This window comes from Etheostoma cragini, chromosome 3 (genome assembly GCF_013103735.1).
Source record: "Etheostoma cragini isolate CJK2018 chromosome 3, CSU_Ecrag_1.0, whole genome shotgun sequence".
In the NCBI taxonomy this organism is placed as follows: domain Eukaryota; kingdom Metazoa; phylum Chordata; class Actinopteri; order Perciformes; family Percidae; genus Etheostoma; species Etheostoma cragini.
The window spans coordinates 15,521,268-15,548,640 of NC_048409.1; the positions used below are offsets into that span (position 1 = coordinate 15,521,268).

General features: G+C 40.7%; 2 protein-coding genes across 5 annotated transcripts in view; both read right to left on the reverse strand.

Moving 5' to 3' along the window:
* Window positions 1-37: 37 nt before the first annotated feature.
* LOC117940398 (NACHT and WD repeat domain-containing protein 2) lies at window positions 38-9,179 on the reverse strand. Of its 2 annotated transcripts, none has more exons than XM_034865713.1 (10): window positions 8,932-9,179; window positions 8,735-8,823; window positions 7,480-7,587; window positions 7,087-7,278; window positions 6,672-6,810; window positions 6,442-6,575; window positions 5,492-5,842; window positions 5,127-5,228; window positions 3,908-4,553; window positions 38-3,523 (listed from the first exon to the last, which is right to left on the reverse strand). In XM_034865713.1, the coding sequence occupies exons 1-10, from the start codon at window positions 9,011-9,013 to the stop codon at window positions 357-359; spliced, it is 5,010 nt and encodes a 1,669-aa protein (XP_034721604.1). In that variant the 5' UTR covers window positions 9,014-9,179; the 3' UTR covers window positions 38-356. The 2 variants fall into 2 exon arrangements, with proteins under 2 accessions (XP_034721604.1, XP_034721597.1); XM_034865706.1 differs by having other exon boundaries at window positions 6,672-6,813.
* Window positions 9,180-10,337: 1,158 nt separating this feature from the next.
* LOC117940495 (F-BAR and double SH3 domains protein 2-like) overlaps window positions 10,338-27,373 on the reverse strand; it is a 56,307-nt gene continuing 39,271 nt past the window's right edge. For 2 of the 3 annotated variants that reach the window (XM_034865759.1, XM_034865766.1), the window contains 11 exons: window positions 25,677-25,793; window positions 25,449-25,553; window positions 21,403-21,492; window positions 21,220-21,282; window positions 17,618-17,752; window positions 17,252-17,335; window positions 16,832-17,009; window positions 15,585-15,805; window positions 14,106-14,298; window positions 13,844-13,932; window positions 10,338-13,378 (listed from right to left, as the gene is read on the reverse strand). In XM_034865759.1, the coding sequence (XP_034721650.1) occupies window positions 13,286-13,378; window positions 13,844-13,932; window positions 14,106-14,298; window positions 15,585-15,805; window positions 16,832-17,009; window positions 17,252-17,335; window positions 17,618-17,752; window positions 21,220-21,282; window positions 21,403-21,492; window positions 25,449-25,553; window positions 25,677-25,793 (1,368 nt within the window). In that variant the 3' untranslated portion in view covers window positions 10,338-13,285. The remainder of the gene's footprint in view (window positions 13,379-13,843; window positions 13,933-14,105; window positions 14,299-15,584; window positions 15,806-16,831; window positions 17,010-17,251; window positions 17,336-17,617; window positions 17,753-21,219; window positions 21,283-21,402; window positions 21,493-25,448; window positions 25,554-25,676; window positions 25,794-27,373) is intronic. The other variant, XM_034865762.1, reaches the window with a different exon arrangement.

Below are 27,373 nucleotides of genomic sequence, written 5' to 3' on the forward strand. Positions count from 1 at the left end.
GATACAGACAGTGTATTTATAATACATGATTTGATTATTACAAATAAATGTGTGTAAATGATCTCTGTGTCATGCAGGCTATATAATGATCAAACTGATCTGGTTTTGCTTTCACAGAAATGAAACTTAATTGCTGGGTTGGTTTTTCTGCAGTGAGTTTATCATGATGGTCTAAAGAACTGAAATGAAACAGATGGTTCTGCAGTATCTCCAGGAGTGTAGAACAAATGTACACAGTATTTGTATTTACTTCAATATATACATACAGTATACATGTGTGCATATAATCATGTGTGCTATCACATTTGTTATACATGTATTTTAAAAGCACAGTCAAACAACAGCTTGTAATAATTTTAAGGCCATGTGATATTGGGGGTTGCTAGTGGTAACCAGGTGAATGCTCTGTCAAAAGGGCAGCACTTCATCTGACCATTCAGCTTCTTTCTGCACCTGACCAAATCCTCCCCATTGTCATCTAAAATTGAATACACACCTACAGAACCGTCATCAAAGCCCACAAACACACAGTGCCGCTCGCACATAACCAGGGTCAACGGATTCTTAGTCAGACACACACTTCCTATTCTTTCCCCATCTGCTAGTCTTAAAACTCTGAGGACGGGCCTTGTGTGCAGGTAACCGGCACAGTTTTTCTCCAGGGTGGTGGTGGGGCAGGAAATGTAGGCAGCATAGTGTCCAGTTTGATCCAAACAAGCTTTAATGACAGGACCCTCAGCCTTGAATGAGCACAGTCTAACCTGAGATAGGTCCAAGAGGTGGATGGCTTCAGTATCAGTGGACAGCAGGGCGTAGCTCCCATCAGAGGACATTTGGAAGTCTTGTGGCTGACAGTGAAACCTATAAGGCAGCTGGAAGTGCCTGCACAGCGTCTCCTCTGCTAGTTTCCAGGTGTACACCGCCCCTGAGGCAGCCATCACCACCACAAAGTCTAGGTGCTCTGAAAGTGTGCGGAAAGCAACAACATGCTCGGAGCTTTCCGCGCAGGAGAAACGCTTGCTGATCAAGCCTGACCACAGACTGGCAGCTAACAGATCTCCATGGCGACGGCCAATAAGGAAGGTGCTCTCAGGCGTCACCTGGGCATCAGACAGGTACGGGTGTATGCTGCACACAATGCCCCCCTGTGCCAGCTTCCAAACCCGAGACATCCCTCGTTCAGAAATACTCACCCCAAAGTTACTGTTTGGCGTGATCAGGACTTCTGATGCTCTGCTGCCTCTGATTCGCAGGATGTTCTGACCTGTCTCTGTCTGCCAAACGTATATTTCCCCTGCTGAGAGTGTTACAAGGTGGATGTCATCTGGAGAAAGACAAAGTTTTTCCACAGGACCGTCGTGTAGGAAGTTAGCATGTGGAAGCCCTGTTTCTGATCTCCATCTCCACACGGTCTCTGACCCATCAGAGGTGTAGAACCCTGTTCGTTCAACCACCACTTCTGTCACTCCAAACCCCATTTTTGGAGCTGAACCTGCAGCATAAATCATCCCAGAGTCCCATACTGTCAGGCAGCCATCATCAGCGACACAAACAATATCTGAGGCCATTTTGAGGAGTTTATGTGGCTGCCGTTTGTTTATTTCTAAGGAGAGAACACAGTCCCCTGTACTGACCTTCCACACCAAGACAAGGGGACAGGTGTCTAACAATGCCAGGAAAAAGTGGCCATCCTCAGAGAGGACAGCTTGATTGAAGGCCCTCCCCTGTGGCGCCAAGAACTGGTCCCACTGCTCCCAGTCACACATATCCCACAGTGCAACCTGGTGAGATTGACACACCAATAAAGTGTCAATTTCACGTGAGTAGTCTACATTGAGAACGTTATTAGATTTTTCCTCGGTAACTCTTTCTGTGACAAGTCTTGGTGAGTTTCCTTTGGCTGCCACATCCCAAAGGGTTACACTCCCTGTCCTGTCAACACATGCCATTTCCCCCTTCTCTTCACACAGGATCACTGATGTGATCGCATTGTGGTTTGAGTTTGAACAAGTGGCCAGGAGGCTGCTGGTGTTGGTGTCAAATATGGACACTGTGCCCTCCATCTGCCCGCAGTACATGTAAAAGCCATTAGAGGAGCAAACCACACAGGTCACGCAGCTCTGACACTGGAAATGAGTCAAGATCTCACTGGAGATGTCGAACACACTCACAAAAGTCTCATCTTTCCACCAGATGAATAACAGTTTCTGATTTGTAACAAACCCCTCAACTTTGTTTGATGTTTTTTGGCTTAACTCTATTTTCAAAGGGTCCCTAACCTGCAGAAACATTTCTGGGCCGGTCACATCCCACAAGAAAATCTTGTTACATTGTGTGGAAAGCAGCATGAATTGACAGCTGCTCTTCACTACTGCAAACTTCAGCTCCTCCTGCTTACAGCTCAGTGATAGTTTGACTACATCACAACCAGAGCCTTTCCAAATCCAAGCCATGCCATCATCCATGATCTCTGCTACAATCCCACACTCTGTCCCTGCTGCTTCTCTAACTGAGACATCCCTAGTTTTGGCAACACACTTTAAACACTGAATGGAGGGAACAGAGGAGGGGGCGGGGCAAAGTGCTACTTCTAATCCGCTTCCTCTTTTCCTCGTCTCCTGTTGGATCTCTTTGGCATAACCTTTGAGAGCAGGAAATACCTCCAGATAAGGCGGGAGGCTCGTCTCCATCACCGAGGGCAGCTGCAGTGGGGAGCTCTGCAGTAAGCAAGTATAAGACTTCAATATGCTTGCTAGGACTGCTCTTTCCCTTGACAAACCGAAGTGGGGTGACCACTCCTCACCTTCCAACATTGTTACCAAATCGTCCAGGAGTCCTGCTTGAACCATGGCCTGGTGGAACCTCATAGACATTAACAGCCCATGCTCTAACTCCTCCCATTTGTCACTTCCTTGCAAGTGATGCGGCAATTCTAAGACCTTCCTCAGGTTCACTCGGCCAACCTCTCTGAAAGAAGAGGCGAAGACAAATGGCTGGCTGGACGGCTGCCTGTCTATGATTATTTCCATTTGGTCGGTGTCCTTATTTGGTGCAAATTTCTGCTTTACAAGAAGTGGTTTTGCAACTTCACAAGACAATCCGCCACTGAAATAGTCCGCCATTGCTGAATGAATCTCCCTCCTCACCTCATGAGTGCCTAGATATCTCCTTGCTACCACCAGCTTGAAATGCCTGCTCACCCAGAACAAAACATGTGACCCTGCAACTTTCCTTCTAATGAGAAACCTCCTCAAATCCAGTAGAAGTCTCTCCACGTCGATTAGCGGGACTCTTATGTTGGAGGGAGGGCTCTCTACCGGCTGAACATACTCAGTGAGCACCTTTCGGTCACTGGATAGCAGATCGGCGAGCTCAGTCTCCGTGAGCCCAGTCCTGGAGAGGGTGAGGTAGGCGACGGCACGAGCCACGATAGAGACGCCATGTTTCTGCTCGAGGCGATCTAGCAGGGCAGAAATGGAAGAATGGACACCATCAGGAAGAGACGACTCAGTCACATCTGAATCTGATGAGGAGAGAAGAAAAGGGGACAGAAGGTGAGAAATGTGATGTAACCAGACTGGGTTGAAGCCTGTAATGTATTAGCATTTCTTTGAGCTCTGTTATATATCTATCCATAAATATCCTACAGTTATTTCTGATGGCTGAAAAAGTTGAGTGGCAGAAAGTGTGTTGCACTGAACTGCATATCTTCCTATCCTTTTTAAGGCATTTGAAAATGTCACTTGAAAATTGTAGTTAATGCAAATGTTAACCATGTTTTTATACAATAAAACATGATTAAATACAATCAAAAATAAAATTGGAAACAAATCTTTCAGGACCCTTGGCCCATTCTAAAGGGACCTCAGGGTGAATCTGTCTGACCGTTGGCTGTAGTCAGTCGTACCAGAGTGCCAGTGCGAGACGTGTAGGTGCAGGAGTCGAGCGTAGAGGGTGAGACAACAGGAAGTCAGCGCCCGGTTCACCAGTGCCTGTTGTCCTGATGTCACTCTCCTCCCTGAATTCCTCAGCAGTGACGCCAACATCTCCAGACACTGTTTCCTGTCCACCAATCCCAGCTGAACACACACATATCCTACCTCCTTCTCTCTGCCCTCTGACACACACTGAAGTGGACCTCTTTGTGGGGTTATGTCTCGCAGGACCTGTGTCCATTTGGAGGAGACTCTGAGGATGAGTTTGACGCTGGGAGGAAGCGGGGACGGGAGGCTCTCCATGATGTGAAGTCCAAAGTTGTTTCCGATGTGATCCAGGCCATCGAGGATTAGAACCAGAGGTCGTTCGGTGGAAGGCATGAAAGAGAGGAGGGATGAGAGACGCTCTTTAAGCTTGGACAGACAAAAGTTGGATGTCGGGCTACAGCTGGGATTGTCCAGCTCTCTGGGATACTGCTCAGAGCCACATTCACTGTGATATCTATCGCCAATTTGAGAACACAGGCTCAACAACAGGTGCCTTGGGGAAGGGTCGATTGACAGGTCGCAAAAATAAGTGATCACTACAGGATCACAGTCTGGTAGCCAAGACTTTATCTGTGGAGAGAGACAGAGAGACAAAACACTTCTTTACATTGTTATCAAACTCATGTCTTACAATGCACATGTCATAACTTTTATACATGGGTAATTTATCTTGATAAAGCTGCCAGGAAACCGAAAACGCTTCTCTTTACCATCAATATTAAATCTCTTACTTACAATTATTGTCATTATCCAGGAATTTGACAATTATTTACAGGTTAATCTATTCATTCTTTGGTCTACAGTATATGTCAGTTATAAAAAGTGTTCAAAGGATCCAATGGCGTTTATCCAAATGTCTTTTTTGTTCTTCCAAAACCCAACTACAGTACTCAGAAAAACCAGAAAACATTTGTTTTTGAGAGGCTAGAACCACTGGGGAATTTTTGGTTTAAACAGAAATTAAAAATGAAACAATTAATTCATTTGATTATGAGAAAAAGTTACAATCACAGAAAAATTGATTAATTATAATTGTTTGCATGTTTTAGTGCTTCAAGCTAAAAATAAAAAGGATCTAATCAATTTAGGAAAAAACAGGACAGAAATTAAAGTGAGTTTCACAATGCACTGTAGTCCACTTACCTGTTGAGCACAGTGTGCCAGCAGAACTGTCTTTCCTGTGCATGGTCCTCCTGTCACCACTAGTGGGACCAGTTGCTCACGCTGCTCCACATAGGCTCTGACCTACAGCAAATAAAAAGGAAACTCTGGTGTAATGTTGCACCTTAAATGTTTGGCTCCATGAGCATGTCCCAAAATATTCAAAAAGTTACCTTGAATTGGTAAAAAGGTCAACCATAAAGTACTGAATGTAATTATCCATTCATCAGTGTGTACCACACAATAAACATCAACCTAATCCTTCACACTGCCAAGTAAAAAAAAAAATATTTAAATGCTGTGTTTTTGTGTTTAGAAACCAGCCAGAAAAACGGCTTCATCCCGACCTGTTTCTCCTCCGGCCGAATGATGTCATAAAGTCGAGACAGGACGTCACACAGCTCCTCCTGCTCTCCCTGCTCTCTGGCCAAAGCATCAGCGAGCTGAGAGCCTTCAGCATATGCTGAGATGCCTGAGCTGTCAATCAACCCCACAAGGTCAGTGTACACCTGCTGGCACAGAGACTCGGCATAGCCCTGCCTCCTGGCTGTCGTGTATCCAAGACGACGGTCACACTCTGTGGTTGTGGTGTAGACTAGAAGCTGGGAGGAAGAGATGAGACTGGGGAGGAAGTTGTCACAAAGCTCTGCTAATAATTGTCCATCAGTGTGCGTTGCCCCTAGGTCAGAGGTAGCAAACTAAAAATACAGGAAAGAAGGGGGGGGGGGGGTATTTTAATCACTTTCCGTGACACTTTTGATTCAATCTGCATGTGTGTTTCCTATTTAGTTTACTATACTACAAAAATTAACCTTCATTTATAAAACCTATAACAGAGATACAGTATTTCAAACACATCTCCCTTTGTCTGTCAACACAAATCCCATTTATCTGAACAGGAGTAAAATAGATCATAATCTCAATGTGATTCTTTTCCCTGGTAAAATAAAGATTAAATAATACTAAATTTAAGACATGTTTAGATAAACCTTTACAAAAAAGGGAATAGAGAGCACTCATTTTGCAAATTCCCCACATTGATGGAGGCATGACTCATCTTTTGCTTAAATCACCTTTACGTTAATCAAAATCCATCTGTCTTGGATTTGTATAGTACTTTGCAAAGGTGATTTATCAGCTGTGATAACTATGTTTTCCTTCTAAAAATAAAGAAAACCAGGAGAAATAAATAAAAAAAGATCTTGAAAATAGTACTTTTGTCAAAAATTGACCGATAAGGGTAAAAGTGGGCTGTATTGAGATCCCCATTTTATTTCTATGGTCATGGTATATGTACCTCTGACTGAAGTTGTGACTTCATTTGTCTCTCTGGTTTTGCGTTACTGACTCTGTGGACATAAACCAGGCCACGTCTGGTAATGTCATTGTCAGGACTGTTGGCCAGAGCAAATCTCAGATCCGCATCGAGGCCTGGAGAGAAGCAGCAAAGCACACATCAGATTATACTTCAACAGTGAGCAACCCCCCCGTCCTACCCCTACACACACACACGCACACATATCTCACCTGATCTGTAGTAGCTACAGGCTCTCTCTGGGCTCATAACACCATTGTGGACACACAGACTCACAGTGGTCTGAAGCATCTTCCTCAGTTCTTCTTTTTTAGCCTTCATCCTTATCTCCTCCTTGTCCTTAACCTCTGCCTGCTGGACAACAAACAGTTGGACACCTTTTAAAAAAACAGCACCACAGTCTCATATTTCTAAATGCCTCACATGGTTTATTGTAGTTAAAGCATTATTTGTGTAGGGGATTTTCTTATTGTTCAATAAGAGGGAATTAATCATGATTTGTTTTCACATTTAATTAGCTGCATTTGGACAAACCTACTCCTGTTTGCTTAACAAGAGAGTTGTAATTATCATAATTGAATTGGAATGAATGAAGACAATAGAGGTTGAGAGGTTCAGTGTAATCACCTGAGGACAGCAGGTGTGTGAAGGTCTCAGCATGTAGGAGGGTGGGATGGTGTTTTCGTCCCTCTCATACACTCTCTCCAGCTCCTGGGTGCTGACGCCCGCCCGCTGGCTCTCCTGCAGCAGCAGCTGGTACTCTGACACCTCCACCTGGGGGGGCAGACTGGCTGTGCCATACTGATGTCCTATCAGAGCCTTCAGCACGGCCATGTGGACACACAAGGTACAGCAGCAGGGGATGCATACTTTTTAGTCCACTCTCGTATTGGTGTCGATGGGTTCATAAAGCTCAACAGGGACCGATTAGCAACTTGGCCGGCCACTCTGTATTACTCAAACAAAGATTTAATTTAATTGCTGTATTAATATACACTTCTATACTGAGGATTTATTTACCAGTAAAAAAGGTCCTGCAGAGCTCTTTCTGCATTCTGTAATCAGCTGCTGTCTGGTGTTTTCATCTGGCCAACGACTGGGATCACTGGACTCAAATGGGTCTATCAACTTTACATATACACACACACACACACAATGATGGTTAAAACAATCTTGAGAGAGATGACTGAATGAAAAGTAGATAGTGGGGTACAGTAACAATTGTCCAGGTGGGGGTGCAGTAACATATGACAATCCTTCATATCTCTAACTACACACATGGCTGAAAAGAGAGGGAACAATATGCTGGTTGAACTGCCCCCAAGGTGATTTTTTATTAGACAAAGAGTAGAATTGACCACACTTTGAAAGAGATGGATTCAGGGGAATAGTGTGAAAGAATACAGGGGAAACACACACACACATACACACACACACACAAAAAAACACACACACACACATACACACACACAAACACACACACACACACACACACAATAAACTACCAAATAATATCCCTTTTGTATTTCACTGTTGGCACGGGAGTGAGAGCTAGACAGAGGAGTCTTAGTGAAGTTTGAATCTGTCCGTCATAGTGCTACAAAAAGAGACAATTGACAAGCGACTGACAGAAAATGAGTTTTCTGGTTGCGGCTTTCTGAATAGTTAGATAGTTTGATTCCATGTTGTAAGCGGATTTTTTGTTTATTGTACTGTTTGTCTGACAAAATGGTAATTTTAACTCAGGACTTTAACCTCTTTAAAAGCATCAGCGCTTCCATTTATACAAACAAAACAAACAAATAAATGTAACAAAATTCAGAAATGAATTGTTGCTGAAAATGTCAAGGTTGAGTTAAAGTTGGAGTCATACAAACATCTACTTTTGATTCAGAAATTTCAGTCTTTATTTGGAAAAAGATGCACGTTTCAGTTGCTCATCCAATTGAAAGAATAAAGGCAACATTGGAGCCGCACAACGGTAAACATAAACAGTGTGTATGCAACTTCTATCACAAATTTTAAATAAAGTAAGACATGACATTGTTTCCTCCAGGGAACCACAGCTGAATGCTTCTCCTAGAAGTCATGAACAGTGTGAGCGGTTCTGACAATGCAATAAGTGTTAAAGTGTGGTGATAATAATAATAATAATAATAAGTAGAACCTTACAAGAAAAAAACAAATACCTTTTCCCTTTGCAATACACAACACACATCCAATTACAATTTAAGTGTTTTCTGTGCAGGTTTAGAGAAAATAAATGTGTACTCACCCTGACTTCCAGTCCCAGTGTGTTTCTACAGTGCTCTATTAATTTGGGGAACACATTCTCTCTCAGCGCTCTGCGCTCCACAACACTATCTATATGAAGCATAAACATCAACAACATAAATGTCTAGTCAGACAACTATTAAAAAACATGACCAAAGAACCCATAAACATAAAAACATGATTTACTTTTCTACGTACCGTCTGGGTTGGAGCACAGATAGAGTTTCACACAGGTTGAATTTAAGGGAGACCAGCCCATTTGTTTTCCACTGGAGCACATGGCCAATTGCTAAAAAATAAATAAAAAATGAAGGGAAAATAAGGGTTGAAAACTTTAAGCCTGAACATATTCAATGACCCAAATAAAAAGTTCCCAGTTGCTACTCCGCTGCTCCGTTCCTCTTTCCCCTCCCGCTCCAGTCAGGAAACTTGCCTCGGGTGTTTAGAGAGTCTCTTATCACGATCACACCCACATCTAGAGACTGGAACATCTACACAACACACACACACATTCAGGAAGGCAGAAGATCACACACAAACACAACAAAATAAGCACAATTCAATTTCAATTATTTTATTAATTAACATTTGTACACAATAAATACAAACTTTGTTTTTTTTGTACAGCCAATAATAATATGCAGAAAGACTTTTGCACCTGTTCTCATTATTGTCACCATGGCAACAGTCTGTGAAGCGAGAGAAGGCCAGTTGTTCCACCACATCGTTATTAAGAGCAGCTGTGCGGCTGCTCCAAATCGAAGGATAAAAAATAAAATAATTATATAATACATAAAAATACAAAACAGGCTCATTCCAAATAATGCAACACTGTATTGGACCAGAGGGACTGTTAAAAAAATGAAGATAATCCTGGTCAAAGTGGCAACTGGCAAAAGAAAAGTCCTACATTTTACATTTGATAGAAAGACTGATTGAGTATTTATGGTGGGGCCCTGCGGTGAACCACAAACTTCAAAAACAAAGTTTTAAACCCATTTTAAATGAGAGAGAGCGAGAGAGCTGAAGGAGAGGCTGCTGCTCAAGTCGTCTTGACTGCACTGTCACAAGAGTCGGACAACAGCAGGCGAGTAGAAATTTGGATCTGAAACGGAAACCAATTCCAGCATGTTCAACATTGTTACGTGTGGATGCTACACACAATGTTGTTTTTGGAAGATGATGCAGGAAACTTTTTTATTTTAGTGTGAGCTTCATTTCTTGCATCACTTTTCTTTATCCGACATAATTCACCTCCTCCTTGTAAAAAGCAGACCAATCAAGTTGAGCCTAGATCCGATTTAGTTTTAGTTTTAGATTCTCTATTTATAATAAGCTGTGGCACAACTCCATACTACATATTAATACAGTGTGTAATTTATTCCAATCATTATACTTCAAACTTTTTTGCACTAAGTATACAAGAATTTCAGATACTTTACAGTTGCATACCAACAGGAAATGTGCTATGATGACACTTTGAAGTATGACGTGTAATGTACTTAACAAAGAGAAAGCAACACAGATTGAATACATCCATTTGAGTTTTCTGTAACATCTGTATCTGGAGCTGTCTCACAACAGGGATCAATTGGATTGAACTGTTTCCAGCTGTAAGGAGCTCACCTCTTTTGGAACAATATTGTCCATTAACACCACTGTCAAAAATCAAGGACATTTTAAATCTGTATTGACGTCTTTGATACTTTATCCTGATAATGTAATCAGTCAGTCAAATCAAACCCTGTTTAAAATAAATATGGAAGAAGGAACTGGGACACATGTTTACATCTTCAGAGTCAAACACAGATCTGATCCTCTCTCCTTTAAACAATCACACACACAAACAGCCTGGTTCACCTCAAGACCATAAACCCACATTCTCCTCAAGTCTTCATTTAAAAACATCGTTCACTATGATCATGTTTTTTGTTTTGTGTGTATGAGTTTAGGAAAACATAAAATTACATTGCCAACAATTACCTCTCTATCTCACACATCAGTCACACTGAAATAAAAAGGCTTCACATAAGCCAAATAAAAAGAGTAACTCTGAAATCTGTATTAAACTGCAGGGATTCATCAGAGTCTTTTCTATCCATTCTGATGCCATGTTAAGGTACTGCTACTTTCCAAGAAAGGTACAAATAAATAAAAGTGCTACACTGCCCTTTAGGCACGGAGTTTTAAAGGCTTGAAGGGTATTTAAGGGGAGAAGATTTATTTACTTTGAGTAAAAAAAAAAACATAATTGTACTTAGCGCCATATGAATGTCCGTTGCTAGTTCTGTCCATTTAGCATGATGTATTTGGTTTATACATCACTTTCTACTGACACCATTAATTAAAAGGAAAAGCTAAGGATGGAAATATTAAAGGTTCATTTCTTTTTTATGGATGTTTTCTCTGCTGTTTTAAAAGAAACACTCACTAAGTGATGTGATGGAGTTTCCTCGCAAGGCAACAGAAAGATAACACCTGCGAATGTAATGCGTTTCAACTAAACAAGGATATATGTTATGGTATCAGTTGTATAAATGAACAGAATTTACATGAAAGATATGATCTGTAGGGTTAAAAGCTATACAGTTCAATCTGTGATTAATAAAAAACTTCAGACCCAAAATCATCAGTGTCTATATCATCTCAAATAAAACACTTCTTAGTTACCACATAGTGAATACCAACAATGTCAGTGCCTTTGAAAGCACCAGCCGCCGCCGCCTGAGCCAATCAGTGATAGACGCACAGAGAGGGTCAATGAGAGAATGAGAGAAGATATAGCAATGTGTGCCTAATATAATGTAAATGAATGTGTGTGTGTAAATGATAGCCACTGATTCACACTGACTGTCAATGGACAGAACAGACATTAGAGAAAAGAGGGAGATGAAGAAAGTGTGTGAAAAGAGGTGGAGAAAAGAGCAGAGAGAAGGATCCAGCCTCCTTTTTGCCTCTTTTTCTGTCATCCCCTTCTTACCTTCTCTTCTTTCATCTCTCCTTTAAACTGTATTTACAATGCCCTTTCAGTATAAGATGAAGATAAAACGTCTACTACATATCAGACATTGTATTCCAATCAGTTGAGTTAGTTTATATGAAATACTGTGTATAACATTCCTATGACAACAGTAATGTACTGTACTAATACACATTGAATACGTAGGATGATAAGGATTATATATGGCAAGGGAAGGGCTGGGTGGGGGGGGTTCTCTGTCCAAATCATAACTTGTTTGGCAAGTTTTATGATTACTCACCCTCATCAAGCTTACTTTTTATAGAGCCCCGACACTTAAACTATTGTAAAAAGATATCAGATAAGTCAAAAACATAAATAAATTATTTCTACTTATTTACTATTTATCTTTCACTTGCTGATTTTATTTTTCAACTCATAAATTTTTATATATTTTTTGGTCTTCGCACACATTTAGTGTACAAACTTTTTTAACAAAAGCTGGAGCATTTTAGCCAGCGAGCTACTTGCTACGCTACTTGGAGGAGACATTATCTTCCACTTCATCTTGCGTTTCTCTAGTTGAGGACCAGAGTAGAAAATGTCTTGGACTTTATTTTATCATCCTCAACATTTTGTAAATATGTAATTTAACATCAAATTTTTCAAAATGTGAAATAAACTAAATTTAAAAGTCCCAAGCTCTTGCTAGATATCTTTGTAAGTGTTAGTTTGCTGATTAAAATGCTGTAGCTACTTATAATTTGCTGTGATCCTGCAGCAGTGTGGAGTACGGTATATGGATAATTAACATAACATGCACTGGTGTAGTTTTATGAAGACAGTTAGCTTCAGCTAAGTAGCTAGCTTAAAGGCTGCTGGAGTATTTAGCTACCAGTGTTGTCAGTTGAGCAAGCTAGCCACACACTCCTCTCCATTGCTCAAAATATTTAAAAAGTATAATACTGTACATTTCCTTTTACAATCCTTTTTTTACGTTATATTTTTGACTTGTCCTATGACTCTTTAAATACTAAAACTATAACTTGTCAGTTCCAGGGCTCCATAAGTGTTCACATTTTATTATTATTTGTTAGCAAGTGAGTGAAAAAAAAAGAGTTTTTTCTAAGCAGAATGATCACGTACAGAGATAAACTTCTTTACAATATCTTGAAGTAAGCGTAACAAAATTAACTTTCCCTATCACACCTCATGTCTAAACATTCTTCCTCCTCTTTAGTGTGCTCTGGTTTGCTGCCCGATGAGGTAACGTTTTAAGGCAAGAATGGAAGGACGGGGGAGAGTGAAGGGATGTAGGGGAGGCTACTGCTGCACTTCATTAGGAAGCTAATATGGAGATTATTCAACTGGATACTCTGTCATGACCCCCCCCCCCTCTTTGCTCTCCTCCTCAACTTGAGGACGAGAGAAGATGTGGAGAGACGTCGGACGTGGTATAGTTCAGTTTACTTCACATCCCTTTGTTTAAGCTGACTTCAGTTCAGAGCAGTTCAGTTCCCCAGCCTGTAGGATGTCTGTCATCTGTTTTTGTTTATTTCTGTCTCTAGAACCACGTGGCAGCTTGTCTGTATGTCACACCAGTGTGATCTCCACCTCCTCTGTCTTGTCGCTCTTCTCCTGCGGTCGGCGGGGGTGCTGTTTGGGTGGAGGAGGAGCAGCTCGCACCTGCAGCAGTGAAAGAAAACATAATACATGTACGTTTAAGAAAAAAGGCAAATTGAGGAGATGGCTTACTTTTCTTAACTTGACAAACAGCTTTATGTTAACTTCCTGTTGTGGGACACAAATTGTTTATCTCCAAAAAATAAAGAATATTTATTCTCTACCTTTAGATAAAATAAACAGTAGTCTGAATAGAAATCATAATTGGAATTCAACACTTTGTGTTACATAGGGCTGCAACTAACAGTGACTTCCATTTGATCTTATCGATTAATCTGTTTGTCCAAATATCAATTACAACTTCCTAAAGCCCAAGGTGGCTTTTCAAATTGCTTTTTCTGTTTGACCATCAGTCCAGGACCCAAAGATATTTACTTTAGTATCACATAAGACAAAGAACAATATTTAGAGCAATGTAAAAAACTATAAACACACAAAACACACTTCTTGAATAAGTTGTATACTAACCGGTCGTAGTTTGCCTGGGCCTCCTTCGGGGGTGAATCGCAGTGGCTGAGGAAAACCTGGAGATACAGGACTCTTGCCAGAGCTCTGATCTACAGAAAAAGAGAAAGAGGGAGAGAGAGAGAAAGAGAGAGAGAGAGAGAGGGGGGGGGGGGGGGATTTTTACAACAGAAAAATTCATAGTAAAAAGCCACATTGACCTCTTCTGAATAAATTTAACTACACACAAACTTTTTCTGTGTGTGTGTGTAAGTTTGTGTCTTACTGTGGGTGGGAAGCGGTCCCTTGTGTGACGAGGCGGGTGGTAGAGGCTTGTGCTCCCCGTTGAGTGCAGTAGAGGGTGAGCGTGGGAGAGGAGGCGGTGTGGAGGTCTCTGGGCTGGTGAAAGTGCTAATAGGAGGTTGTTCGTACAGGGGGAGAGGTGGCAGAGAACACGGCAACTTTAGAGATGGAGAAATCTAAAAGAAAAAGGGACAGGAATAGAGAAATCCATCACTGGAAATTTTCTGCTCACCTCTGATCCTACAAATAAGTCCAATGCCGATAGTACTAAAAGGACGTTACTTAACTGACGGCAACTCCATTGAATTACCGTTCAACAGTTTGGAATAAACCAATACATATACCAATACATCCAAAACAAAAGCTTCTTTTACAGAGAGTAAAGATAAGATCACCATTGTATTTTTAGTGTTTGTTTTTTTAAATGTAATGATAAATGAATTGACTGAACAGACCAGACTACAATTAGACTCATCTTGAGCTCAAGAATTAATTAGAGGCCAACATTTAAGTTGAGCCTTGGCCAAATGTTAGAGCTATAAACACAACGTAGTAATTAAATCATCTCATATGGCTAATGTGTGTCCAGTATTTGGAGTTGTCTTTATGTCCACCTGAGGAATGTAAGTCCAATATTCACTCTTTTTTGCTCTGACTTTGGTCTCCACCAACTCCTCAAGGAATTATCTGGCTTATTCTCTAGCACTGTGAGAGTGGTGAGAGGGAACCAAAACAGTTAAATTAAGGCTGGTTAACCAAAACAACAAATCTAAAGATGCTTAACTCTCCATTGAGCTGAAGGGAACTGCAGAGTTGGGTGATGGTTCTTTAGGGGTTTGTATGTTTGAATTTGTATGTCTGTTAATGCCAAAATATTGGTTAGAGCGGCTTTGGTGGAGCACAGGGGATACTGTAACAAATACTTTACAGAAATATTGCTGGTTTACTACTTTGAAGTGTGACCTGCCACTATATACAACTCGTGTCCTTGGCAGCAACCAGGAAGATACTGATTTTTTACCAATCTTTCCCACATATGACTTAAAAGGCGCTAAGAGTAGTTGTGGTGTGTGTTATGTCTACAGGCTTTTAGGAAGGGAGAGGCTGTATCCTTCCTGTTGCTGAACCTCTAATGGAGCAGCAATCTGTGCTACAGATAAGACCTCTTTCTGTGATTGCAGAGCAGGGTTTTTATCAGCGCGCTGCAGGGAAATCAGTGCAAATCCACTGTTTGTGAACTCTGCCCTACTGATAGATCTACTGGACAAAAGCCAGGAAGAGGGGGAGATGGAGGAAAGTGGCACACTAGGTGACGGCATATTCTTGGTATTTCTACACTGAGCAAGGACTAATGAGATCAAATTTCCAGCTCCCCAAGAGTGAAGCGCTGTATATCTGTGTGTTTCTTAAGTGGAAGTAACACACAGTAACACAGAGTCTCCGCCTGCATGCATCATCATACCTGTATGTCACCCAGCCCTCCTCCACTGGTCTCCCCATTCTCAGTGAGATCTTCAACCAGCACAGAGGGGAAGACGCCCACCCGTCCATTGAGCTCCCCCTCCCAGAAGCCATCGTCCGTCTGTGTGTCGCGGCTCAACAGGCGGATCACCGCTCCCTCGGAAAAGGAGAGTTCCTCGTCTGCCTGGCCGTCATAATCATAAAGTGCACGGACATACATCACTGTGGAGAGAAAAGATGGCAAAAAGAGAGAAAGCAATAAAATACACAGAAGGAATGATTATACTTGGGGAAAGTAGTTCCTTGTCTGCATGGCCGTCATACAGGGAAACGTACACACCGCTAGAGAGAGGGAGATTCAGAGAAGACAGAAATTAGGAATAATTAGGTGACAGAGTTTTCCCATGTGCCTGGTCCAATTATTCAGGTAGAGCAGACACAGTAGAAAGAGTGATGGAGGAAAAAAGAAACTTGCAAAGAAGACAGTTTAGGAAGGAAGAATGAATGAAAACATTAAATTAAAAAATTAAATGTGACAATTTCACTTTTGTAAATGATGAACTGATTATCTGTATGCTGGCTGCATGTAAACCATCAACACCCAAAGTGTGTAAGTGGATGCAACCAATAGTGATGCAGAATCAAGAGAGAGGATACAAGGAGAGTTCATGTTTGTGATAAAGCTCAGCTCTCGCCCATTTTATTAAACTGGTCTGCAATTTCAACCACTGGTGTTCTCTTCATAACCAATACACTACAACTGCCTCGCTCTTGTTCATTTTTCAGAGAGTCAGAGGAATGGCAGCAACCAAGAAATCTCATTTGATGGTCTATGTGAAAAAACAATGGCCAAAATATAAATGAATGAAAAGAAAGTCCGGAGGGACAAAGCTGGTAGAACCTGACCTAGAACTGTATTTAGTGAAAAGTGGCTCATATAGCCTTTGTGTTTTGACTTAACACTTCTGTGTATTACTGCAACCACACAAATACTTTTAACTTGTTTTACACAGAAAGATAGACGGCCCCACACTTGCTTATTCAAATAACACACAGCAAAATGAGTGTTGTTTAAAGTCAAGTGGAGCAGTAAAGGGAAAAACGCCTTAATCAGTGGCGCATAATACCCTAATTAGGGAAATAAAACAATTAATTTACACTGGCCCAACTGGAACTAGCTTGTTCACTACCATTCCTGGCGTGCAGTTTAAGAATAATTTACTATCATTAGGTTTACAGTGTACTTACTGTTAGTATCTCCATTGATGCAGCCGGAGTGCAACTCTGGCTCAGTGGAATTGGACGAGGTGTGTGACCGAGCATCGAGTGTAGCCAGGGACTGGAGCATGCTCAACAGACTGTTGGAGGTCGGAAACTGCAGGTATTTTTCTGGGACATAGCCCACGTGACCTGTCTTATTACGAGCCTGGAAAACATACACACACATGTATGAAACACACACAACTATGAAACAAAGCACAACGGTAGCATGAAAACATGCATGGCAGGAGAAAACTGAGCTCCAAGAAAGACCCTACAAGGCTGTGAAACCGAAGAGAGCCAACGCACAGGATGCAACACACAGAGCTTATGAGATAATGCTTCTGTTGATATAACTGTAAACATAAGGCACATCTGTGTCACCGCAACATGTGTATATTTGTGCACCTTGACCCAGTCCTCCATGTCTCCATCCTCAATGACCTCCAACATCTCCTTCTCATCAATAGTTAACTCATCCGGCTGAGAGGCCTGCGGGAGAGGCATACCAACAGGGTTAAAGACAGAGAAAGTCAAGACATCATTAATAATTCATTTCAAAATGCTCAAAAAGGTAATGGATATTTATGGCAGATTCATCAGCATTTCACACTTCCTATATGCAACACTGGCATTCAACTTTGCTTGTCAAAGGATGCACCTGACCGTGTGTGAAACAGTGTTGTGCTGAGCAGGCAGCTGCAGACATTTGATAGCCGTACAGTAGGTGTGTGGTCATTTAACCGCAGAGGAACACCCTGTGTTGGTTTATACCTTGTAAGAGTACAGGACTTTGCAGGTTAACGGGTAGTTTCGGAGGGTTCCCGAAGGACTGGAGCTGCTGTCGTCAAAAACCTCCATGTTTTCTTCACACTCTTCTCCCTCCTCACGCTCCAAATCCACTGTGCCCTTTAACACACAAAAACAGCCAGATAAAATCAAAACCTCTGATGACTAAACAAACAGGTGAATGGCGACGAATAAAAAAAGGAACATTCACCTTCAAATCCCCAGAGGGAAAATAAAGATCTTGTACTCCAGAGTAAACACAAACACAACCTGTCTAAATATTTAAAATACCTCTTTAAATCTAAGTTTGGTTAGATAGATGCATTTAAACGCATTAATAAAAACTCACTTTTACACAACCTTCTGACTCTAACTCCTCTTGTCTCGATGTGTCGCCCAGCTAAGTGACTTGTTATGGCAGTATCTCTGTCTGTGTTGGCTGGTATCTACAGCTCTACCACTACCCTTCACCGATTACAAGGTCTGTCCATTTACCAAAGACTTTCAGCTGTTTACTTCTGCCCTTCTTCTTGTGTGTTTGCACTGTCTCTTTGCTAGTGTCACAACTTAATCTATAGCAACGCTCACCTTTTCTTCCTGTCGGGGTTTCTCTGTCCTGCGCAGTGTGGGTGCTACAGCTTTTAGAGACAGGTGAGGAGGGACTACAGTTTCATATGATGCAGCCCCTCCCCCTTTTGTTCCATGAGAATTTCTCTGGCTTATATAAAGGCCATGGGATCTAGCTGGTAGAAAGATCCATCTCACACAAGTTGACCTGGCCATAACAATAGTGTGTGTGTGTGTGTGTGCTTATCCATTCCCAAGTCATTGTGTGTAGTCATCAGATTTCTGTTGACACAGTAAACTCTAGACAAACACACAGAACAAAACACTTGCAGTGTTTTCTGTATCTCCTGGACATAAGAATCAATTCCCATGGGTACTAATAATCTACATGTGTAGTCCTAAGGAGTTTCCTTATAAAAATGAACACACTCTTACAGCTCCTCGATACGTTTTTTTGTGTTACGTTACTCTTATCCACTTTACTGCATTGGTCTGCACAGTCTCAGTGACAATTCCATTTCATCCCCAAGAAAAATACCTAGCATGTACGGTATGTGAGTAATAACCCCCCAAAAATATCACCAAAAATACATTTCAGTGTGTGTACCTACAGTATACAACTAAGAAGCAGACCAATGAATGGAATATTTTAGGATTCCTGGAGGTAATAACTGTGAAAGTGATATTGTAATGAAGGCAGTGGCTGCCTGAGGGACTTGAGGGTTCACAGCTTCCAGTATTTCATAGTCGTATTAATAAAGTTGAGTGGAATGAAGTAAGGGTCAAGGGAAGTGCCTGCTCCTTGATCGTATTGTTTTTCTTTGCTCTTCTTTGCAGATAATAATTCACAGTCCATCCATCCTTCCTTCCTTTTCTCTTGGACGTTAGATCACTTTTTGACCTCTCCCAAATCAGCAAACTGTTATTAACACTCCCTCCTACTGTTTTACTCTACTTCCTTATCTCTCTCTCTCTCTCTTCATTTCCCTTGTTATTACAATCCCTCTTTCTTCGCCACTGTGAGTGTCTAAAGGCTCCAGTAAACTAAAGTGTGCTGGTCTAATGCCTGAATACTCAATATGCTTCCTGGCCGGTTCCTTTAATTAATGACACCCATGTCATTTGAACGAGCTTTCATTAAATCTAGCCTCCAAATAATTTATCTTATAAATAGGGCGAGGGAAAGGTGACAACTTTTAAAAACAAGGACTCATAATTAAAATGCAAAACATTCACACATCGCTACATAACTTTGTTTTTACAGTATATACTATGCTCTTCTATGCTCTATGCTGTGTTTCACAATCCCCCGTCTCTCTCACCTCTGCATCCAATTTTACTTCAACTTTAGCACTCCGACACTACTTCCTCCTCCCCCCTCCCCCCCAACCTTCTCACCAGCTCTTTTTTTCTCAGTTAACTCCCCCTCCTCCTTCTTCTCTTCTTCTTCACTAATTGTCACTCCAACAGTCCTTCTTTCACTGCATACCTCCTTCCATCATTCCTTCTATCCATTTATCTCTTCCTAGATTGCCCTCATTCCCCAGACTTTCTCTCACTTTCTCACACTTTATCTCTCTGTCTTTCAACTCAGGTGTTAGCTGCGACCTGCAATATCATGTGAGCAGAATGTCAAGTGCTTTAAAGGCAGCAGACCGACTATGTTTAGTCCTGTTGACACACGCACACACACATACAGACGTCTCCGACACAAGGTCCTGTGTGGGATTACACTCCTAGTCCGACGTACATACACTCTCCACCACTCATAGTATACCCAGTGGAGGGACAGAAATAGCACACACAGATACACAAACATAAATGCACATAAATATCCAAACACACACACACACACACACACACACACACATACACATACACACACACACACACACACACACACACACACGGAGGACACAGCATATGTGGCTGCATTATTTATTGTACATACAGCAATTAAAAGCTAAATTGAGTTGACTGGAAGCACTGGGACACGAGCCTGTTTCTGTCCAAAGGTAACCCAGTCACCTCTAAAGCTCACTCATGAAATAACACCTTATTGGTTAAATGTAACAAGACATTAGTAAGCTTTAGAGGTGCTGGTAGATGATTTTCTTTTACCTTTGTACAGAGCCAGGCTAGCTGTTTAGCTCTGTTTCTAGTTGTTGTGCTAAGCTAAGCAGCTCTCAGCTTTGGCTAAATATTTAGTGTACAGATATGAGAGTGGTATCAATCTTCTCATTTAACTGTCATCAAGAAAGCAAGAAAGTGTATTGTAACTAAAATCATAATGAAATGATGAAATCAAAACAGCCAGTCGTGTGGGGACTACTTCAGTATTGGAATGGAGAAGTGGGGCATTTTGAGAGGTTGTAACTGGCGTGACAGATGATTAGGCAGCAGGGCTGAGGTCAATTATATTGCAATTTACATCACTCAAGAAGTGATTTGTCAGGAGAACTGTTCTAGTTGGGTGGTTTAATAAAGGTTGAAAAGCCTTTGCTTATGAGTGACATTAAATTACATTTTTAAAATGTGCTGAAAAGAATACAGCATTTTTCTAGTACAAGAAGGAAAACAGTTAGGAAGGTAAATGAGAGGATGGTAGATATATGACTAACATACACTGACACAATTCAGTGGTCGGGTGGTATTCTTTTGAAGTAGGTAAAAGAGGCACCATGCATGCGACACAAATCACCTACGAATTATGTTGTGTAGTAAAACAGTACTCTTCTACTTGTGATTTGTAGGTGTGAGATTTGCACTTTCCAGCCAAGTCGAAAACTGTTGCAACTGAGAATTGCTAATAACAATCATGTAGGTGTACTGTATTTATTTACAGTATGAATTGGCATACTGGTGGTTACATTATGTATTCATGTTATGTAACAATTTTGTTGTTTGTTAATTCCCCCAATCTTTTCAAATTTGATTAATATCCTTTCTGTTTTTGTGAAAACAGAACAAGTTTTCTGGCTTGGCGAGAAAACACCAACATACGAGGGGAGGTGTCTCACCGACAGTGAGGGATCGTGGGAAGTGTAGTTGGCCCAACGTTCATTTTCCAGCTCCTCCATCACCTACACCATGCACAAAGAGAGCAAGGGGATTTATACACATATTGCATGCACACATATACACACAACACACACACACACACACACACACACACACACACACAATGTCTATATAAAACCTACCTGGTTCATAGCGCTCTTCAGCCAGGTATCCACAGCAACCCCCACTTGCCGCAGAAGGTCCAATCGAGCCTCAGCTTTTAACTTTATTGTCTTTAGAGAGAGGTGTTAGGTATGTTAGGAACATTAAATATATCACCAGCTTAAACAGCTTTACTTGCATTAGTCTTAAAAAACATCATGTCTGATTGGACTAATTATGGACACTGTGACAATAACTGTGAGCTCATGTCACTAAAGTTAGCCTGAGTAATGTTATAATGACGATAAGGAATAACAGACACAGATATTAAAATAAGCGGTCACACCCCCTGCTTTATATTAAGTCGATAGTAACAACCTCTTTCTGTTTTTAGCCATAATGCTGAAACAAAAATAATACAAGACAATAACAATATAATGACCTATAAAGCAAACACAACTGTATACAGTTAGTACTGAGGTGGGAGCCATTTATCATAAATAATTGGTTGTTAATCCATGATCTCTAGTCTGTAGTCACAATACACCTCAGTGCACATAGTATTATTTTTTTTAAAGATTTTAAGTTGAACATCGTAGCAATTAAATCTTAATTTTCCTTTTAGCTGTATTACATCACATGCCACAGGGTTCAGTGACAGAGTGAGGATGTGAACTGGATTTGCACTCCAATATGTGCCATGTAGTCTCATAAATGGCAAATCAGCAAAAACGTCTGTGCATTCTTTTAATGAGTTGTGAACACTGGACATGTGCTGTGTTATTTCCTAATGAGAGAATATGATCAGGCCATAACCACCAGTAGGCAACCCCTGAGATTTACATTGATTCTGCCTCGCCTCCTCTGCTCTCTTTCATCTCTGATCTTCTCTCTTTTTCCTGCTGTCTATCATGGTTTTTTATCAATATCCTCTCTCTCTACCCACGTATTTTTCTTTCTCACGAGGCTGACAGAGCAGATTGATAGCTAATAGCTCCCCCCCACAGAGACGTGCAGTCACAAACACACTATCAAGACAGACTTCCCGGCTTTGATCAATAAAGACCTGAGCCCCTTAAGTGCCTCCATTTTTTTCTTTCCATTAGCAGCGCCCAACAAATGCTAAAGGTTGCTGTTGGACCATAAACATTGCAGAGCTAAGAGGAGAAAAGTTAAAACCATGGCAAATACATGTTCAGCCTTCTCTGCAGCAGTAGTTAAAGTCAAAAGAACTAGAACTATCACTGGTGGATAGACTGTCCAACTTCAGACAGACAGACAGTCCGGCTGGACAGCTCAAATCAATAAACAGACAGAAAGGTTGACAGAAAAATAGATGGAAAGATGGACAGGCAGCAAGCTACTGCTGGAAGAAAACTCAGCTGTGTGGTTATAACTAATATTGAGCTATTCTAATACATGGAACAAATTTTTTATATTATATAAATCTGCGGAGCTCAACAGATGCTAAATGAACTTGAGAGCAACTTTAAGAAGCTACGTACTGAGGAAACTATTTGGTCTTGTGTTTCTACCGACATGATATGTGCACTGTGTTTTAATAATCAAAGATATGCTACTCTTGAACACACCCTTGTGAGTGTGTCTATGCTCTAATTACCAAAGGTGTGCCTACTATATGAGTAGATACTTCCAATCAATTTATCAATCCTTGTTAGTTTTGTTTGCTTGTGCTGGAAAGCCCAATCTTGTCTCTGTATTGAGACAGTTTGAGGGCAGCTTTCAACAGCTCATTAGTATGGAGACAGCCTCTTTCCTCTACTGCTCTCACTCTCCCATCCTCTAGGAACTCCTTAGAAAGAAGAAAATAGCAGAGAAGAGGTAAATTATCATCTAATTTCAATAAGGGAAATTTCAGATGGGACTTCTGCTTTACTTCAAAGTATAATATCTCTGTGTGATATCTCGGCGCCATGTAGCAGTGCTTCGGCTGTGCTTCCACCCAATATAGTCCCAAGTCAATATCTGCCTAGGAAATTGTCTAGTCTTAATCTGCATTGCTATTTGAACATGTTGTGAATATGAAGGCCGCAAGAAGTAATTAGGTTTTTGTTGAATTTTTGGCTCACTTTTACTCACAACATAGGATTCCATTCACTACAATTGGCTAACTAGAGGCGGTAAAATATCAATGTAAAAAAGAATTGTGGGGCAAAACTATAAATAAAACTGTCTCTAAACATTGTAGCTCTCTCTACTAAGTACAGAAAGCTTCAACAATATAGTTTAATTCCCAAATTCACTGTAAATATGTATAATATAGGCCTTGCTTCATTTTATTGGTTATAAAGGTCTGAAGAGCCCTTTGCAACATGTTTGATGGGATGATGTTGACAAGATTTCCTAATAAAGGAAAGACTGAAGCAATCGTTATCCAGATAATACTGTAATCAAACCTGTATTATGTCTTTTGTAACGCTTCCTTCCCTTTATATTTCTGTGATAAGAGCTCTGTGCGGCAGCCATTTGTACCAAATGATCTCATAAAATATTCATCACCTTACTCAAGGTAATGCTGGCCTGGAAAAGCAAAGAATAGCAGACTGACAGTGTGAGAAAGAAACAGAGAGAAAGAGAGAGAGGGTCCGGTGGAAAAATGTAGTGTGGTCGCATGTTCGCACTCGATTATTATATTGTAGAAAGTGAGACCACATGCTACTGATAGTGTTTCTAACATATCATTGCCGTGTAAGGTCAACAAATACCTACCAGAAGGTAGTATATCAATCAATAAGAGAAGTACATTTACATACTAATAATGTGCAACACCAACTTCAGAGATAAAGAAAAGAGAAAATTTAGGGATCGCATAGAGAGGTAATATCAGAAATGAAATGTTTCTTTTTTAAACCTGACAGCAGAGGGTGCCAGATATGTAAAAGCCAGATCAGAAAGCTGTTTGGAGGCAAATAGGTAGCATTAGGGAAAAAATGAACAGGGTTGTGAAGTGTAGTAAGTGGTGAAATGGAAAAACAGAGATGAAAAGGCAAAAGAGACTTTGGAGCAAGAACAGAGTCAGAATGGAGTTGATAGGGATGACAGATGATGCAGTGACCTCATTCATACTGTGACAGGTTGAATCTGGGAAAATCAATACATAAATGATAGATATCTCTGCAAGTGTAAAGGCTGAGTGGTGTAGAAGGACAAGAGAGGGAGTGTGAACACAAGATGAGAAAGAAAAGGAGGTAGAGGAGGAGGGGAAAGACAGAGGAGATGAAGAAAAAGCCAAAAGAACAATAAATCTAAGAAAAATGGATTAGGGTTAGTTAGTCTCTCATAGGTCAGACTTCTAGATGTAATGATGTTAGACATGTGTACTGAGATGATATAACTGTGTGAAAGTGTATTTAAACCTCTACAACTGAACAGATTGCAGCAAAACCAGGGGATAACTAAGCTTTGTGGATAACAATGGTCGAATAACTTGAACGATTCCAGTGATGTGAAAGGTGTGCTGATTGATCCTGGGCCATGTTTGTTGATGGTTTTTGCACCCTGCTGCGTCAGCTGTTCAGATCAGCAGACGGAATGCTAACTGCCATTGTTTGAATTTAAAACATTTACCAAATAATTAGTCACTCAGCCCAAACACTGGGTAGAGGAAATATGAGTCAGAATTAAATTTTATGTTCTTCTTATGTTTTTCTTGTTTTTAATTTCGAGACTAATGTTGCATTGATGTCACGGCAGAAAGTGAGTCGATATGCAACATTTACTACTTCTGCGTCAATCCGTACCACACATTTTACAGCATTTATTTTAGGGAAAAACACACACTCCCCTTTTTCCCCTTAACCTTACCATTCTCTGTTTAGTGTCTGGACACTCCAGACTAACTACTCAAGTATATTACTAAAGTATATATATCCAAGTTTGTTTCCTCAGGGTTTGTTGTAGAATGATCATCATCCATTCATTCTCCATTCAGCACCCAGACAAAACCCATTACAACAAAGGCAAAAAATGCTAACTTAACACAGACAGGGTCCACTTTAAACGCAAAAACTGAGGCAACAGCGCAAAGGGAACATGTATTCTCTCTGTTCTTAATGTGATAACATACCTCAGCTTTGCGTATGTACTCTTTGGTGTCTTCTATCTTCAACTCCAGATCTAGTCTGCCCTGCTCTGTGGGGGGCAAGCCGTGGTTCTCACACTCCTCCAGACGCTAAAAACCCCACACAGAAACACATTAGTTGAATAAAACAATGTGTGAATGTGTCTTAAACATATTTTTTTGTCTTGTCTAAAATGGGTATATGTGATGAATGTGACCGTATGTCCATCTTACTCTCTTGTAATGGATGATATTCTTGTGTTCTCTGGCCACTCTGGTTGCCCATTTCCTCGCCTCCTTGTTCAGACTGTGCTCCTCCGTCGTCCCCGTCTCTGACTCCAGCTGACGGCTCTAATATAGACAAACACACAAACAAACATTCATACATACATACATACCAGACAGGCATGGGTAAACACACACATGTACCCAGCCCAATGCACACAAACACAAGCATGGCAGGGAAGACACACATACACAAGTACACACCTAAGTACACCGTTGGTGGTAACAGCACAAGGTGTGTGATATGCAGAAGCTGTTAATTGAGCTAAAGAAAGTGTGAGAGAAAGATTTCCTTCTCACATAATTAATACAGCGTGTTGCAAAGCTCTATTGTCATCATCTTGGAACAAAATTGCCGCAATTAAAACCACATGTGAAAGAGCATGAGTGTGTGATTGTGTGTTTTTGTCTGTGCTATCAAGTGAGAGAGCAGGAGGTGCACGTCAACAAGTATTTCTAAATGTTGGTTGTTGTTTTTTTTACATGTAAAAGCAGCTATGTGGGCCTTCCACATCAATTATAAAAATATGTCAATTTTACTTCAGAAAATAAAGTAACAATATGTCCAAGTTCACAGTTTACACACCTAGTTGTTATTCAATCACTTACCAACGACACAACTAGCATACATGTTATATTAAACATTATTCTTACTATGAGTAATGTTAATGAACGCACTTTTGTTCATATTGTTTTTTCAGAAATTAGCAATTGACATTTCCAACTAAAACAAACGGAGCCTCAGGATGTACATACAGTATATTCAGTGTCACTGATGTGTGCTCACAAACCTGAGAGGACGGGGTTAACACAATCTGATAATAAAAGTGTGTTAGCTACAATGCGGTACAGGATCATTTTAATTGCAAGTTTCCATGCACATCATATCTATTAATTATGTGCCCTTTCAGTAACAAAAAGGGCATAAATCTGGCTAAGTATAGGTGTGAAACGAAGAGTATTACATGGGAGATTTACAGCTTAATTACATTCAGGCAGGGGAGGGAGTTAAGGCAGGGAGGCAGAAAACTAGATTTGAACAGTGGCTATGAACTGACATAAACGTAAATTGGGCCTTGATAGTTTATTAGTATAGTTTCAATAGAGTAAATAAGCATTTCTTTCAGGTAGCCTGCCAGCATTTTTGAACACTTTGAATCTTCTCCTTCCAATGTTACCTTTAAGTAATTTTATATAATACTGTTTGTTTAGATTCCACATTCTGTAGTTCAGCTTTGTAAAGCCCTTAAAAAAGTCAGGGAGCACCTTACAATGTTCTGCTGGTCAATATGATATTATAGGGCATACAGTGACATGGTGCAGTACATTACAAAATCATTTTTTATTGCCATGACGTACTGGGGACCTTAAACAAATAAGACATATGATAATCAGATTGCATTCTAAATGTGTTGATGTGTCAATGTCAAATGTGAATTTATCATATGATCAACGATTAGCAACTACTGAAAATGTGGTAAGAGACAAATCGTCTCTAGTCAGCTTGCCAGCTCAGGGAAATGTTACATACAATAAACTTAAAATGGTGTGATCATACTGTACTTCAATAACAACCTCCACTGTCATAATAACAGTCATTTAGGAGACGGTATAGAACAACTGTGTTATTCTGAAACCACAGGGAT

What these genes read in the sequence shown, in the direction of transcription:
- LOC117940398 (XM_034865706.1), bottom strand. Translation starts at nt 9,013, where the DNA reads ATGTGCTCCAGTGGAAAACAAATGGGCTGGTCTCCCTTAAATTCAACC. An exon ending in TTCGGCCGGAGGAGAAACAG is followed by an intron (nt 5,229 to 5,491) that starts GTCGGGATGAAG and finishes TATTTGCTGTAG; the next exon opens with GTCAGAGCCTATGTGGAGCA. An exon ending in TGGCACACTGTGCTCAACAG is followed by an intron (nt 4,554 to 5,126) that starts GTAAGTGGACTA and finishes CTCTCTCCACAG; the next exon opens with ATAAAGTCTTGGCTACCAGA.